This window comes from Centrocercus urophasianus, unplaced genomic scaffold (genome assembly GCF_019232065.1).
Source record: "Centrocercus urophasianus isolate 14NV4802_14NV808 unplaced genomic scaffold, USGS_Curo_1.0 seq_51, whole genome shotgun sequence".
NCBI lineage: Eukaryota > Metazoa > Chordata > Aves > Galliformes > Phasianidae > Centrocercus > Centrocercus urophasianus.
Window position 1 is genome coordinate 727158 of NW_024885100.1, and position 17079 is coordinate 744236.

Below are 17079 nucleotides of genomic sequence, written 5' to 3' on the forward strand. Positions count from 1 at the left end.
GTCTTCATAGGTGCACCAGTCCTGCAATATCTTTGTGGCTCTCCTCTGGACCCTCTCCAGCAGCTCTCTGTCTTTCTTGTACTGGGGGCCCAGACGTGGATACATTACTGGGGAATAAGAATTTCAAGAATAAGTCTGCCTTTCTCAGAGTCCATAAAGTGGTTTGCTGGTTGTCGGTTAGTGACTGCGTGGTTTTTATGTTGAATTGACATTTCAGAGAAAAAAAAAAATTAAAATTTTTTACAGACTCAAAATTTAATCAAAGAAGGGGTATCGTGATACATCAGGGCAGAATGGAAAAGAAAGTTGAAGGCTCTGTAAGGATTAAAAGCACAGAGTGCAGGAGAATGAGGCATAGCCGAAATGCGTGTATGCTTTTCTGTAGATACAGGTTTGTAGGAATAAAAAGTGTTTCATTGTTGAGGTGAGTTTACTGATGTCCAGAGAAGGCTGGCTGGGATTTCCTTCCTGCGAGGTCTCGTCAGCCACTGCTTCCTTTCTGCACTGATTGAGGCGTAACTGAGCTTACAGAACTGAGAGAGTAAGACTCAAGTTTTTTTCAGCAACTCAGGAGTTTAGAAGTGCAATCCTTACAGAATCATCTCTTTCAAAGTTACTCTGTTTTTTGTCATGTAACTCTCTATCCCTTATTTGATGTATGCCTTTTCCCTAACCTCTGGTTGAAGATCTGGGAAGTGGAATGCAAAGGTGACTGTGAGGTCTGATGGTTGTGGATAGGTTTTCTGCAAGACTTGTATGTTTCCTGCAAAGCTTAGGTGCAACATCGTTTATAGTGGAGGTTCTCTGATGTTCGAAGGAGATTTCTGACGTAGGCGCTTCTAAATGCGTGACTGTAGGCACAACATTTGTCTTTTCTGACATAAAACTAACAGGAGTCCAAATTCAGCCAAGCATGATGAATAAAGATGTTGCTGAAGATGATAGAATCATATTGGTTTACATAATTTGCTTTGGACAATAACTTATATCTTAATGATACACAGAATACACCTTTTACTTTGTTTTATAAGATACTATTTCTAGCTTGATTAAAGGCCGTTATACTACTTAAAGCATGTGGAGATTCTCATCTCTTGCTTTTTGTGTGCATATGTATCCACACAACATGGGAGGAGAGGAGGGGAAAAGTCATATAGCATGAACACTTTATGTTTGTTCCTCATCCTTGCTTCCTTCTCTGGCTTTTTCCTGTCCAGAAGTTTATAGAGTTTGAAGATGCACTGGAACAGGAGAAGAAGGAGCTACAAATCCAAGTGGAACACCTTGAATTTCAGACTCGACAGTTGGAGCTGAAGACCAAAAACTATGCAGATCAGAGTAAGCAAAGTTGTGCACCAGTTATAATTATATAGTTTGCTTTCCGTGAGTATATACTTGCAGATATTTTTCATGTGCTCTTTTTTTTTGTTATTTGTTTTAATGTAATTTATGCAAAGCCTGAAATCTTTGGCTGTCCCTTTCTTTGGTACAAAATTCTGAGCCATCTACAGGGTGGCTATATCCACACTAGTTTAGTACAGGTTTCGTTGTTTCTCTTGCATGGAGCATGCCTAATCTCCCCAGCTGTAAGGTCTGGACCATTGCTGAAGGTTTTGATATCTGGTTTTTAGTTTCTCCTTGTACCTGAAAAGAACCTCCCATGTTTTTCGTCATATGAACGAATGCATTTGGTTGGTTAAGGTTCCCATCACGTTCTGTCTAACACTCCTTCTACTGAAACAGCCAGAGTCACCCGCCCCAAAGGATAATTTAAATTGTTGTCAAACCACCACACTTAAGAGGCACCAGGCTCAGGAGTTCTGTTTTTGCACTTGTCTTGCACCACCATGAAGTGACTTTGTAATGAAAACCACATTATTGTGCATTATTGTGTTCCTTTTTGTTCAGTAGGTAGGAATTCATTTTCAGCACAGCATACCTATTTTGTGGTACAAGTTTTGAGATTTCTCTAGATTCTTTGAGGGTCTTAATCTGTATATTAGGTAATGGTTGGAATCTTTTTTTGGCAGTTTCACGGCTGGAGGAGCGTGAATCAGAAATGAAGAAAGAGTACAATGCTTTACATCAGCGTCACACAGAGGTAAGCTTTTGTCTGTTACCTTCCAAATAAACAAATATTACAAATAAATATTCCAAATAAAACAAATTCCAAATAAACTCTTAGTTTACTCATAAAATCATGTCTGAGGATTCAGTTTTGTCATCCTGGCAGTGACTAGAGCTTCTGAACTTTGAGAACATCAAAATTATCTGAAGGGAGGGTGCAAGGAGGATGAAGCCATGCTCTTTTCAATGGTGCCCATTGCCAGTCAGAGGGCACAGAAGGTTCTGTCTCAATGTCAAATACCACTTCTCTGTGTTCAGGTGACCGGGTGCTGGCACAGGTTGTGTAAAGAGATTGTGGAATCTCCTTAACTGGGGATGTTCACAAACCGTCTGGGCATGGTCCTTTGTGACCTGCCTTGGATGGCCCTGCCTAAATAGGAGCATTGGACAAGACGACCTCCAGAGGTCCCTTCTAACCTCACTGGTCAGTAATTCTGTGAACAGAGCTCTCCTCCCTCACCTTCCACAACTAACCAGCCTCATGGAGACCTATATAAATGTTGGATATGCTTTTTCATGGCTTAAGGTTAAGCTTAAGCCATTTCTGACACAGTTTTGTGACAGATTTTCTGTCAGACTTGTCCATTCACTTACGTCATCAGTTTAAAAAAAAAAAAAAAAAAAAAAAAAAAAAGAAGCAAAGATGAGTGTTTTTTTATATGTATATATATTTTTAAGAAAAAGGAAGATTGGAAATGAATCTGGAAAACAGTATTCAAAAAACAGGGATCACAGAATATCTCAAGTTGGAAGGGACACATAACGATTGAGTCCCATAGAGTCTTTTCAGTTTGGCTCATGTATGTTTTCCTCTTCACAGATGATTCAGACCTACGTGGAACACATTGAACGATCCAAAATGCAGCAGGTTGGGGGAAATAATCAAACTGAGGGCAGTGTACCTGGGAGAAGGTAGGACCACAACCTCTCCATATAATGTTTGCCATCCAGGAACTTATAAAATGAGTGCATATTTGTGAGAGAAAGAAACCAGACAAAGGATCTTTCCTTGTGGGCATGGATTATACCTGAAGCTTTTTGTAATGTGTTGATGATGATTTATAGGTAAGTTCTCTAAGGTTTGACAGAGAGGAATTTTGTGTGTTCTGTTACAAAGCTTAGACTTTATGGTGCTGCTGCAGATGGGGTCTTCTGGAAAGCGATGTTTGTGTTCTCAGGTGGCATGTAAAAGACTTATCTATAAAATGGATGGAGATGGAAGAAGGCGTTCACTTGTGTGTGTGTGTCTGTGTGTATGTGTGATGGCCAGCAAAACTGGAGTAGTTAAATGCATTAGCCTTTATATAACTTCTTCCCCAGTTTCTTCAAGAGAAGATTTCTCTGAGTCAGTCACTCAGTAGACCTACTTATGCCCAAGAAAGTGATTTTTTTTCCCTCTGTTTTCATAGCACCAAACTGGTAAGAACCAGCCTCTGTTTAAAAGAATGGCAGTAGTACGAAATGAAATTCAGTGTATAAAAACACTATTTTTTGGAGCCTTACACTAAATTTAAAGCACAAAAATTCCAATTGCAATCATTTCATTACAGATACATTATATGGACCGATAATATTGCCCATGGGCTGTGAAAGAAAAAAAAAACAGTGGTGTTCCATGAATACTGATCAGAGAAGTAATAAATCAAATAAAGCATCGTATAAATCTATTTGTACTGAGTACAATCTATTAAGCCACTGAGACGTATAAAAAGATTATTTCAAATGAAGAAAAAAAAAGAAATATGTTTAGAAAAAGGGAAGAATAAGGATATTTTAGTACCCTATGTTTAGATCTGTAACATTTAAATACTAAGGAGTCCACTGGGTTTGGGATAAAGAAAGCGGAAGGAAGTGTCAGGTCTTGAAATAAGAAATTTAAGTTCTCTGGAAGCTGTGGCTTCCTTTTTCTGGATTGGAGTGCCTGGGAAGAAGTTCAGATTGTAGAAGTTTTGACTGTGTGTTGTAAAACAGAAAAGGAGAGAGCAAGAGAGACACAGACTCCTACCCCCAAGAGGGAGGCTTGAAGGATGTGGAGAGGGAGAAGTAGAAAACACGAGTTTTCAGAAGAGCGTGGGACTTCTGCCTGATTCCATACAGACATGATATTCCTTCCCCAGCCAGTGCTTTGCATTCTGCCAGAGCTTCATGGTGTGAGAGGACTGGTGGCGTACTGGTTTGCACACAGGGCTGGTGGGGGGAACAGGAGCTTTGTTCACAGCTGTTGGTAATGTAACATCATAGTGTTAGAAGGAAGGGAGGATGCTGAAGGAAAATGGGCTCGGTAACTGCAGAGCACGTTTGAGACTTCTGCTGAGCTGTGTGCTTCTGCTGTCCGATGACTTTGTACACCCATGGTAGAGGGGAAACAAGATAGACTGGGTCTTGGTCATCCTACTCACTTCTCCCACCTACCTGAAAGGTGTGGATGTTGGTAGGAAGAATAGTTGTGCTGATGTGTGCATTTATCTCTTGTTGCCATCTCCATGTCTCAGCTGGGAATGGGGGGAACTGTGAGCTGCTGAGCAGGCAGGGTGCAGCATAGCTGGAAACGAAGTGTCAGTGTGTGCTCCTGTTTCTTTCATTCTGCAGGGAGCAGCTGAGCTCTCCTGCCACGGGAAATATTCAGCAACATTTCAGGGGCAGCAATGTAGCAGTTTTAAGCAGTTGCATCCTGATCTCAAGAGTCAGAAAGGCTTATCTAGGTTTTCTCCCACATACACTCCCTGATGGACAGTACGAATCTGTATCAGATCTAAAAGGAACTGGAACAGGAGCATTGTGATCTGAGCTGAGCTCTTTGCGTAGCTATAGAAATCCCAAGCCGTATAAATCCCAAACTTCAGAGCTGGTGATCCTCTGTGGATCTATCTTTCCAACATGAACAGTTGCACTTAAGTCAGAAGCAGCTGCTGTGTGACACATGCTCCTTCAGAGTTTAAAAAATAAAAAATAAAATCAAAGAGCAAAGTTGTGTTCATTTACTATTTTATTGCATCCCATAATAGTAAAAGATACTTGTAACCTTAGGTACAATACCAGCATATGGCTGGAAGATAGTAGTGTAAGAAGGATCCTTGTACACTGAATTGATTGACAAGACATTTATCATCTCATAAGGAGGAGAAGCCACAGTTAATTTATACTTCTTCTTCTGATGGCTGAGTAGTCCTTTCAGAAAAGAGCATCTTAATGTATTTGTTTTAGAGAGGAATAACTGAAGGTTGTGGTACTTGTAAAGTGGGCTGAATAGTAAGTTCTCAGTGCTATGTTTTCTGCAAAACAGTAAATTAATGTCGGGTCAGAGTGGCTAGAAGAATAAAACTGATTACAGACTACAGTGTTTGGAGTCCAGCATTCTGGCCCCTTCCCATCTGAAGGTGGTGCTTTTCCAGTATGCCAGTGGACAAGTATTGAAACCTATACAGGGAAGAAAGAGCAGAAGCTAGATGGTGTCCTCTCTAGGCAAACAGGGGCAACACGATGGGTATGGAAAGAGAAGATATGGTGTGAAAAGAACCGGTAGGTTGTAGGTTGTTCTTAGGATTGCGAGAGCACGTGTTCCTGACAGCTCCATCAACAGCCAAATTTGGAAAGGACTGCTTGAAATTGGTTCTGATGAGTTTTCCCTAATTGTGAAAAAAGCTAAAATTAATGGTGGCTTTTCGTTACCGTTCAGTGAAGGAAATACACAGTGAGAAATGTTTACTGGTTGTATCTGTAAGACCACCATTCTCTGATATGAAGGACAAAACTTTCACTGAGGATTGTCTCTGTGATGGAAGAACGCTTTTACATGTGACATATTGCTAGTTCCTGGAAGAATGCAAAAATAGAGGAGCTCTCTATGTCTGTCACAGCCCCTGCCAGGCCTCCTTCTGAGTCTGTAGGAACAACAACTGGAAAGTGGGTCGTCTTCCTTCATTTCAAGCTTTGTGCTGTTCGTGTGTGCTGTGTTTGTGTATGCTTGTGCCTTTCAGGGATGTGTGTTCTTGTGTCTCTGCACAGCTGTGTGAGTTGGTATGCTGATGTGTTTTGGGGAGGGATATGGCTGTAATCTCTCACTGTCTTCGTAGGTGTTTGTGAGTGCATTTGGTTGCTTTCACCTGTGGATGTGCTTGGGTGTGTTTTGTATGATAGTCTATGTAGGTACACGTTTGCATAAGGCCATAAATACACCAAGGATGCTTGCTTATCACTTGAGAGAAGATAGTGCAAGAAATGCTGGGTATGTGTGTGTCTACTGCCATCTGAGCAGGGGGACGAGTATAGTGCACACCTTCATGTAGTAAGAATAAAAATGCATGCACATGCTTTCTCTGATAGGGCTGCACGTTTGCATGACCTTCATTCTCTAATTGTTGTTGTTGTTTTGTTTTTTTTTGTCCTGCTTTTTGTGCAATTGCTGCTCTGTTTTGGCTGTTACGTTTGTCGCTGCAGTCATCGCCAGTCATGGAGGAAAAGGTAAATCCTACTGCTGCATCTTAACTTTGTTAATCATAGTTTTGGAGTTTGCTGTTGGGTGGCCATGGTGTGATGCTGAAAGGCCTGTTTGCCCTCTTTGTGTACTGACATCTGCATTAGACTCACACACAGCACGCTTCCCTTGGCTGGTGCAGAGGGAGCCAGCAAGCTGCTAAATCAGGAAGGATGTGTGCACTCAAAAGCAGAAAGTGCAGGTCCCAAACCAGGATCGTCCCTGTGTAATTGGACTTTTGCACTTCACTTCCCAGAATTTTTTAAAAAGTTGTCTTTTCTCCCTTTAATTAGAATCATGGAATCACCAAGGTTGGAAAAAGCCTCCAATCATCCAATCCAACTATCCACCTATCACCAATATTTCCCTTCTAAACCACAACCCTTCCTACTGCATCTACACGTTTCTTGAACACTTCCTATAGGAATACAAAATAGGCATATTTTCTAGGCAGGGCAGGGAATGCATGTCACCAGTAACTGTCAGAAAGCACATCTGACTTTGGGTGAGGCAGAGTTCTGCACACCCAGCCTACAAAGAGGGCAGTTACCATCTTGCAATGATGGCAAACACAGTAGTTCTGTTACATTTTCTAGGCTTTAGGCTGTTACGGGAGGAGCATTCTGATCCAGGTTTTGGCTACTGCAAGCCACTACAGAGGCTTTTGCTGTTTTCCTCGCAACACACAGTAGAAATAACCAAGTGCTCAGGGTCCCTCTGGACCAGAAGGATGTGGGTGTACGAAAGTCACTCCAAAGGGCTGTAGTCAGCACTGAAAATTTCTGCCAACCCTGAGGATATTCTGAACTACTTTGAGGACTGGTAACACCAACATCAAGACTGCAAAACTGAAGTTAGTTTTCCTGCAGTTTTTGCTCTTCCCTGGGAGATGCAGAAGAGGCTGGAAAGTATTTTCAGAGAAACACAGTGTGGAAATTTTCAATGCAGCTTTCCTTGCAGTCTACATCAAAATACTTCCCTGAAGATCCTACAGTTTCTGATGTTACTTCATACTTCTCTTCTTTGTTAGCACAGATGATAAAGTTCATGTAGTCTGTGTACATTCAGTGGGGATCTGACAAATTACCTGAAGATGAGGTATAATTTAACATCAGAGTCAGCATGTGTTTGGGATGGCCCCATTTCTCCTGAGTTTCTGCATGTTAGGCCGTACTAATTAGGCCATAATCTCAGAAGTGTTTATAGTATACTGTCAGATAATTTGACACCTGTTTTTTAGAAATAAATTATTTTTAAGAATATTTTAGAGCTATAGGAACTTTTCTCAAGCTGTAATGCAGCTGTGAAGTGTGATGTCCCTAGGGCCATCGTTTTCGTAGCTATGTGCTGCTTTTGTAAGAGGATTTATTTACGAAATTTCTCTGTGTGAATCTTTAGGATTTTCAGGAGAAGATTTTAATGGGGATTCTTAAGAAAAGTTTCCCAAGTCTCCCTGCTGGACCACAGTGAAAATCCCTTTTTGCCTCTCCTGCTTTTCCCAGATGGGCCACAGCAAGCAGTCACTCCAAGCAGGAGCCACACTGGCATAGCAGTGCAGCGTGCCGTGTCAGCTGGGCAGTGCTCAGAACAGAAAGGCTGAGCATTTGTCTATTCTGTTAGGCATTTTGCTTTTGCTTTGTAAATGAATTCTTTTCTGCCCCTGTGTCAGTGTGTTTGAGTTGGTCTTGGGGCGGCCTTAGGTGCAGCTGCAGTTGTTTTCACCTATGGTCACAGACCACAGAATCACAGAACATTTGGATTGAAGGGACCTCTGGAGGCCACCTGGTCCCACTCTGTGATGGTGGTAGCTAAGCTGAATTTTAGCAAAATGATTGCTATGTCCCTTAGCAGCACTGAACTGGGCTGGCGTGGAGCCTGGTGGAGAGGGAAGCAGATCAGTGTTTTGCAAGGAGGTGCCCACTGCTGCCCTGTTTCTGGAGTGTTCTCGCTGACAAGCACTTCCTTTCTTTGAATTTCCACCTCCACTGCTTGCTCTATATTTTCTCCCACTGGAACTTGGTCCCAAAATCTGTGCCAGCTTACATATTCAGTATCAAATCCACAGCTCGCTGGTCACCTGCACTTGCCAGAAAAAGAGTGGTGAAGAAAATGTATTTATTTATGAGTTTGTTTAAATTCTGAATTTTGATGGACTGTACCTAGATATGGAGAGTGGATCATGGAATGCAAGTATTACTTCTTTTGCTTAGTATTGGAAATGATCCCAAACCCACTGATTTCTGCTGTTGCTGCAAATCAGGTTTGGGGTGGAATGTACAAAAGTGGCATGTAGGTGACTCAATTCAGCCTCTTTTCTTCATTCAGTGATGACCATTTTGTTGTGGGATTGTCTGCTGTGGCTTGTTTTCCCACAGTACATCTGTTTCTCAAAGGACACATTGGTTTAAATTGGTTTAGTTTAGTTTCAGTTCGTTGCACTTCTGCATTTCCTTGAAAAATTGCATGGAGGTGGTGATGTCAGTTGTGCCTGTTTTGGTCTCTTCACCCGTTCTGACTTTCTAGGAATATGCTTGCCTCTACCCGTAGACACCCTGGATCTGAACAAGCAGCACCGTGGAGCTGTGGGTTTGGGAGTCCACCCAGCTGCTAAGTTGGGAGAAGGAGTGCAGTTCAATTTCTAATAACTAATATTTCGCATGAGCTAGTGTGCTGTTTCTTTTGTGTATGAACCTTGTAAACAGCTAACAGATTGGCTTTTCCTCTCTCTCTGTTTCTCTGTTTAGCAGGAAGGAACGTCCTAACTCTCTGAATGTCTTCCCCCTCGCGGATGGCATGGTACGTGGGCAGATAGGGGCCAAGATCGTCCCAACACTGGACCACTGGCACCTGAGTGACCTCGGCCAGCTGCAGTCCAACTCCAGCTACAAGGTTTTATAGACCATCTCGGAGCAAGGGTTTCCCACTCTGCAACTGTCAATAGCATCCCATGTTTTCATTAAGGTGGAGATTAACCTGTGTCCATAACCCTTTGCAGCCTCTTCCTGCTGTGCGTTTTCTCCTGTGATGGCTGTGCTGAGGAGGGAGGATGTCCATCACAGATCTGGCGTATGGGGCAGGAGGGATTTATACAGCTCCTCATGCTTGCTACCTCCTTGTCTCAGTGTTAATCTCCTTTATTTGGCTGGCCCCGGGTTGAAAGGAGTGTGTGGAGGCAGCTAGAAATATAGGAAAGATAAAATCTTCAACTTTTTTAGCTTATTTGTGAGAGGAAATGATGGAGCCTGCCTCCTCTCTTCCCCTCAGTAATAACAAGGCTTTTGCTCCTCACCTGGGGCCAGGCATAGGGTTATACTTGCTCTTCAGCAGTTGTTCTTTTTGTCTTACCACTCTTCTGGCCTTCCTATTTTCAGTTATAAGGAGTACTAAACCTCTCTGACTGCCCAAGTCCTGCACTGTGCTTAAAGCTCTTCACTTCCTCACACGTCTGGTCTGCAGCTCTATTCTTGCATTGTCTACATCCAATTCAGTGCACTGCCTTCTGCACTGGGGCTTGCCAGAATTTGGTGTGGTCATGGTAGCCACACCAAAGCAGCTGGACAGTTGTGCCTCTTGCTTCAGGTGCTCTGCTCTGCCATTTGGAGACTGCTTTGAGCCCGAAGACCCAGAGGTTGTGCTCTTAGTTGACAGATTTGTGCATTTATTAACAGTTTATGCCATACATGATGAGCCATATTTCCCACATGCTGTACCTGTAGACTTCTCGAAGTCTTTGCTCAGAATCCTACCGAATTCCTCTTCAAGCAGTGTTTCCCAGGTGCCTGGTGGCAGGCCCGACAGCCAGTGATGCATCCACCGAGCATGGCTTGCAGTATGTCCTCCCTGCAAAGCTTCTGGTCTGCTTTAAAAATACCTTATAAAGGGCTAGTCAGATCCTACACCAATTTCTGGAAAGCTTTACTGCAATTAGGGAAGAGCAAAGCCACAGACAGTAGGATGAGGATGTGAAGGTGTGGCTTCAGGTATACTAGGGTGTGCCAGCACGTTGCTGTAGGTATGCACACAGCAACCAAGATGTACAGAGACTTACTTCTGCAAATAACTTATTGCTCTGGATCTCCCAGCTGAGCTGTACACTATCGTATGGATGTGCTCTCAAGCTCTACTGGTCAGGCACACGTGGCAGGTGTAAGCCTCAGGGGAGCTGTAAGGAAGTTGAGGTCAAATCCACCTTCCAGACTTCTGAAGGTGTAATTCTTTCAGATGTATCACTGCAGAGCTTCTGGAAGGTTTTCAGTGAGAGTTGAGTGGAGCTCATCAGTAACTCAGGATCTGCATTACAGGAGAATACAACAGGAATCCAGATAAATTCTAAGCTTTCGTTTCCAAGCTGGGATAATGGAGAGTTACTGACTTGATAACTTTGTAATTTATTATTGGTGGTGTCAGACAAAAAGACCATTTCCTGTAAAAAGAGAACATTGTGCAGAGGTAGTTCTGTGCTCCTCTACGTGTATTTGATGGGTAGTTCTGGGGTTGGTGTTGATGCTTGTTAGGAAAGTGCAGAAGGGGGAAACACTCTGCGGAGGTCAGCTGATAGTGTGCAGATAGAGCTTGGGCTATGGAAGATTTGGATAGCTAGCGTGTTATGGTGGATTTCCTAAGAGTATGGAACAAACCTATGAATAATTAAAAGGACTGATTAGCTGACTTGCTGGATTTGCAATTTGGAATGGAAAATTTTCCTCTTGCAAGCTACTTGTGTACTCTCTCTGACTAAATAGCATTTCTCAGCTCTTATGCATGACTGAAATCTCAGCAGTGGTGGTGCTCATGCACTCCTTGCTTTTTCTTTATCTGCTCTGATGTTTCATTGACAATGACTGCAAACACATAACTTACTTTCTCAATATTTTTATCTTGACCTTTCTCTCTAGTTTTCCTCCTCCGTGGGGCCATATGTTAGTTATGTTTTAATTGTCCTTGTATACTTATTATGACTATTTTCTATTTAAGTTGCTGTCTTTGTTATTTTATTTTTACATTCAGTTGCACATTTATTTTACATAATAATTTGGAGATGAAAGTCCTTAACGTTTTTGTTTTTATGTACTATGCTTTCAGTGTTATAACCATACAATTGTGACTACTCATGGTGACATATGACTGCTATGAATGTTGAGCCTTTGCAATGCATTTTGGAGGTCACTGCTACACATTTGATGTTTAGGAGGTTGACAGGTATGGCTGTAGGTAAGTGGTGGTTGTGGAGAGTATTCTTTGGGTGAGCTGTGGGCTATGCAGTGTGCCTCCCAGACTGCAGAGGAAAGCTGTACAAAAGGACAGTAGAAGGAAGTTTAATAGAGATTCTGGACTGTGAAGAAGAGTGCTTTGGTAGTGTTTACATTTGAGAGGAATTTCTCCAGGGCAGGCTGGTAGACTTAATAAAGGATGCTTTCTAGATGACTGTAAACTACAGATATATATAGTGAGTGTAATTACATGTGTAATTACTCCCTGATGTGCTCTGGGTGAAAGAAAGATAATGTCAATTAACAAGAAGCTATGGGATGTCTTCTCAATACAAGTATGTATCACTCTGTAGACACTGACAATGTAGAACTTGTAAATGACATCTAGATCCCAAGTGCAAGAAACTTCGTGTGTACACATGTAGTGTACCCATCTGCATGTCTCTTCTGCAGTGCTAAAATCCTCATGGACTTGTTATGCTTACGTGTTGTGGGTACAAGAAGAAGCTTTGAATCTGTTCATCCAACAGAAGTTCCTTTTGGTTGGGGGAAGAGGTTTTGTGATTGCACTTTACACTTGGTGTTCTTTGTCCCTTTGTATGACAGAAAGCACAGCAGATAAATTGCAGCTGAAGTGTTAGAAGGTTTACTGGATCACATTCACAAAAACTGAATAAAACTATTAAAAAAGTAACTCATGAAACAATCTGAAGTGGAGGTGAGAAGTGTGGTTTCCACATGTATTCACAGTAAAGTGTTTCTATCCCAGTTTTGCTTGTAAAATCAGCAAACGTGCAGGGAAGCAATTGGAACTTCCAAGTAGGAATATGGGGGCTATTTGGACTGGCAGTGCAGAAACCAAACAAGTCATTGATTTTTTTGAATGGTCAAATATTAAAAATAAATCTTAACTTTTTATGTAAATGCACAGATGCAATATAAAGCCTTTGACTTCTGCAGTACAATGTACTGCAGGGTATTTTAAGATAGGCATAGAGGCCAGTCTAATTAAAGGAATGTGTTAATAAGATTCCAGGTTAAAAAAAAAAAAAGGCTGCAAAGGGTTAATATATTTCAGTCTTTTCTATCATCCCATTTTGAATTGCTTTGTTATGTTGTGCAGTTAATATTACAACAGTAGAGCAAGCCTTAGAAATCAGTGAAGTGAACCAGCATCACAGCTCCGAGGATGGGAGGCCCTGAAGCAGCTGCTGAGCAGTCTGAGTCTTTGCAGCAGTTGCACAGGAGGGGAGAGGCAAGCAATAACAGTTATAGCTGAGTCTGGGTGTGCAGCTGCTGAATGTCACTGCACCCAATTGCAACTCATTAGCACGTATAACTCTCCAAATTCATTTTGCCATCTCCCTGCCGGCAGCAATTAGAGTGGGCTGCCATGAAGAAAGGAGAGATCTCATTTGCTCCTGGGAATGATTACTGCATCAGTCAAGGCGTTAATTGGCTGACTTTGAAGCGGTGCCACTTTAATGGACAAAGAAGGGCTGCAGTATAAAACCCTTACAGAGCCTTACAAGCCTCCTATGCTTTTCAAGAGGTGTTATGACAAGAAATGGGGCTGTAATGTCTGTAAAGCTGGACCTCATTTGTGCACATTTCACAATGGAAGTCTGTCGCCTATGTTAATTTGTCAGCTTCTTATTTTTGAGTTTCTGGGTCTTGCCTAATCAATCTGGGGAGACCATGCCTCTTTCTGCTGTGTTGTCAAGCCAGATCCATGCCTGGCTAGCTTCTGCATAACATCATGTGGGGACATAGGTCTTCCCCCACTAGCAAAATCAGACCATTTGTTTGCTAGCCACTTTGCTTCTGCAGTTTGGTGCCAAAATACGCTGTTGTTCTCTTACCACAAGGGATTCTCATCCTGGTTATGTCAGTGGCTTACTGTAATGACAGCTTCTGGATCCTCTAAGAGCTCACGTCTTTCCCAAGCAATGCCCGTCTTACCTTCCAGTCTTGGGAAGTGCTGTCCTGGCTTACTGCAAGTGCCAAAGCCTTTCAGCTTCTGCTGTAGTCAGTGGCAATTGGAGGTGCTTTTCACTTATGAAAAGGCCTTCTTCCTTGAGGTGCATGATGAAGAGGTCACATAGTGATGTGACTTATGAAGATAAGTCTTCATAGTACAAGAAGAAGGATGTCGATCCTTTCACAGGTAGGATTTGCTTGCTGAGTTCAGCATGAGAACTCACTGCTACGTTCTGGTTGCAGTGCCATGTGTCACCAGTGAATGCTGGGCATTTAGTCGGTACAGCGAGCAAGGCACATTTTGCTTAATGCTTTAAGGCAGCCATATACCAACAAATCGGAGATTAACTGAAATAAATAGCTCTGCTTTTCCCTTTTTGTTCTTTTCCTACCCTGGAATTGCCGTAGTGTCCCCAGGATGAAATGTCTGAATCTGGGCAGTCCTCAGCAGCTGCTACGCCGAGCACCACCGGAACCAAGTCCAACACTCCCACATCATCTGTGCCCTCTGCTGCTGTCACACCCCTGAACGAGAGCATCCAACCCATCAGTGAATACAATGGCACAACCAAGGGCAACAAGAGGACACGAGAAAAGCGGAACAGCCGGAACATGGAAGTGCAGGTCACACAGGAGATGAGGAACGTCAGCATAGGTATGGGAGCTGGAGCATGTGTTCTTGATCAGGAAATTAATTTCCTTCGCAGTGCTTGTGTCCTTCTGTAACAGGAGAAGGCTGGGAGACTGATACGTAATCAGCTTCTATCCCAAATAGAATTAAGTGTGAGCTTTTTTCTGAGTAGCAAACTTTGTTAAAAAGTCAGTAATGTGAATGGTTTCCCAGGTATGCAGGATGGCAGTAGATATTGAGTCCATTTCCCTGCAGGTGTGTTCATCCATGTCATAGAACCCCTGTCATGAACGAGAAAGCCCCATATTGGAGCTTTTGGGAAGCAGTTTCTGGGCCTCATTAATCTGCTAGTTAAAAACTTTGTTAACTTTTTTTCTCTGGTTTTATTCTGAAGTATTTTATACCCAGCTGTTCATATATCATAATTGTCAGTTCAGTTAAATAATTATTTTCCCTCCCGTGTGTTTACTCCACACCCAGATGTATTTTAAAAGAATAGTTATATCCTCATCCAGCTGTTTTTCTAAGCTAAATAAGCTGTTTTCTCTTTAGTCTGTTTCTCATTTGAGAAATCTTTGGAAAGTTACAGTTGTTTTTTTTCCACTCCCCAGAGTCTTGTAGCAGATTGAATTAATGATGTCTGGTGAGGAAAGCCATCACCTAAGGCTTTAGTTTGCTGAAAGAAAGGAAAGAATGCAAGAACACGAGAAAAGCCACTTTCAGTGAAGTTTATTATAGCTGTACCAATGTAGTGTGTGTCAGCTGCTCTCAGGCTGTACTGTGTTTAGACTTGTGGCAGCCTTCAGAAATGAGAAGTGGTGTGTTTCTTACGTGTCATTAACTTAAATTCAAAAAGGACTGTAAAACTCAACGAAGACCATAAGGAAAAAAGTCTGTTTAGGAGCATGTGAATGAGCACAGGTTTCCAAGGACCATCAGAACCAGAACCTTTTCATAGAATCATAGAATCACCAAGGTTGGAAAAGACCTAAAAGATCACCCAGTCCAACCGTTCACCTATTCCCAATAGCTCCTACTAAACCATGTCCCTCAACACAACATCCAGTCTTTCCTTGAACACCCCCAGGGTCGGTGACTCCACCACCTCCCTGGGCAGTCCGTTCCAGTGCCTGACCACCCTTTCTGAAAAGTAATACTTCCTCATGTCCAGCCTGAATCTCCCCTGCCGTAGCTTGAAGCCATTCCCCCTGGTCCTATCACTAATGACATGAGAGAAGAGGCCGACCCCCAGCTCACTACAACCTCCCTTCAGGAAGTTATAGAGAGCAATGAGGTCTCCCCTGAGCCTCCTCTTCTCCAGGCTGAACATTCCCAGCTCCTTCAGCCTCTCCTCATATGGCCTGTGTTCCAGACCCCTCACCAGCTTTGTTGCCCTCCTTTGAACACGTTCCAGGGCCTCAATATCTTTCTTGCAGTGAGGGGCCCAAAACTGGACACAGTACTCGAGGTGCGGCCTCACCAGTGCTGAATACAAGGGAACAATCACCTCTCTGCTCCTGCTTGCAACACTGTTTCTGATGCAAGCCAGGATGCCATTGGCCTTCTTGGCCACCTGGGCACACTGTCGGCTCATATTCAGCCGAGCATCAATCAATACCCCCAGGTCCATTTCCTCTATGCAGTCCTCCAGCCACACCGCCCCAAGCCTGTAGCGTCGCCTGGGGTTGTTGTGGCCGAAGTGCACAACTGTCCTCTGTAATACAGAAGAAATGCCTGTGCTAACATTCAGCAGCTGATTCCTAACAAATTCAGGCTATAAAACAAGATGTAACATCTTCTGTTGTAGCATTTGAATAAAAAGAGTCACAACTGAGTCCCATTCTGTATTTGTATTAGCAGCTGGGGGCTCCCAACTTCATGGATTTTAGTCTGCCAGAAACCAGCACAGCTCTCTGTAAGGGCATGTGGCTTCTGCATAGACCACTGAAATTGTTATTTCGTGTGTATCCTGGCCAAGGCAAGTCAGTGGGCATTAGTGAGAGAAATTGAACGTGGATGTCTGTGGTGGCTGAGACCAGAAGTTAGAGCTGACAAGAATAAGCTATACTGTGCATGCAAGAAAAGGGGAATTGCTTTAGTAGGTCCAATGATGATTCTGGATTTGTTTCAGTCGTAAGTTTGTCCTACAGTATTTCTTAGAGTTCAGTAATTCAAATGTACTATAAATAAGTATCCTCATTTTACATTTGCTTCTGAGGAGACTGTTTACCATCAGTAGCTCTCTTTCAATTCTGAAGGAAATGCCCATGTGAAAATTTAAGTTTTCCTGGTGAAATGATCATAGTGTGCAATCTGCTCCAGGCAGATAGTCGTGTCTTTATGTGCTCTGCTGTTCAGCTATCTCTTGTGCAATGCAGAACACATCTCTGCTGTCGAGAAACTCAGGTACTTGAATTGTAATTGCATAATTCTATGCATCTGTTATTAAAATGTCTGTTACTGATACAAATGTCTTAAAGAGGAACCTACAGAAATTATATTCCAAGGTATTTGCTGCAAAGTTTTTCAGGTTGAAAAGAGAAGTTTGTATGAGCTAGAGAACTGCTGTGTATGGATGCCTCCTTTGGCAACAGATACACATCAGGCTTTGTCTTCAGCATGCTATTGCTTGCCAGCTAGCCTGCAGTGCCAGCCTA

At 42.7% G+C, this 17079-nt stretch overlaps 1 protein-coding gene across 21 annotated transcripts in view; it reads left to right on the forward strand.

The window, feature by feature from the left end:
* MAPK8IP3 (mitogen-activated protein kinase 8 interacting protein 3) overlaps window positions 1-17079 on the forward strand; it is a 74194-nt gene that overhangs the window by 18459 nt on the left and 38656 nt on the right. For 12 of the 21 annotated variants that reach the window (XM_042835312.1, XM_042835323.1, XM_042835327.1 and 9 more), the window contains exons 2-7: window positions 1218-1338; window positions 2031-2101; window positions 2948-3039; window positions 6565-6588; window positions 9346-9397; window positions 14200-14446. In XM_042835312.1, the coding sequence (XP_042691246.1) occupies window positions 1218-1338; window positions 2031-2101; window positions 2948-3039; window positions 6565-6588; window positions 9346-9397; window positions 14200-14446 (607 nt within the window). The other 9 variants (XM_042835320.1, XM_042835331.1, XM_042835332.1 and 6 more) reach the window with 6 other exon arrangements.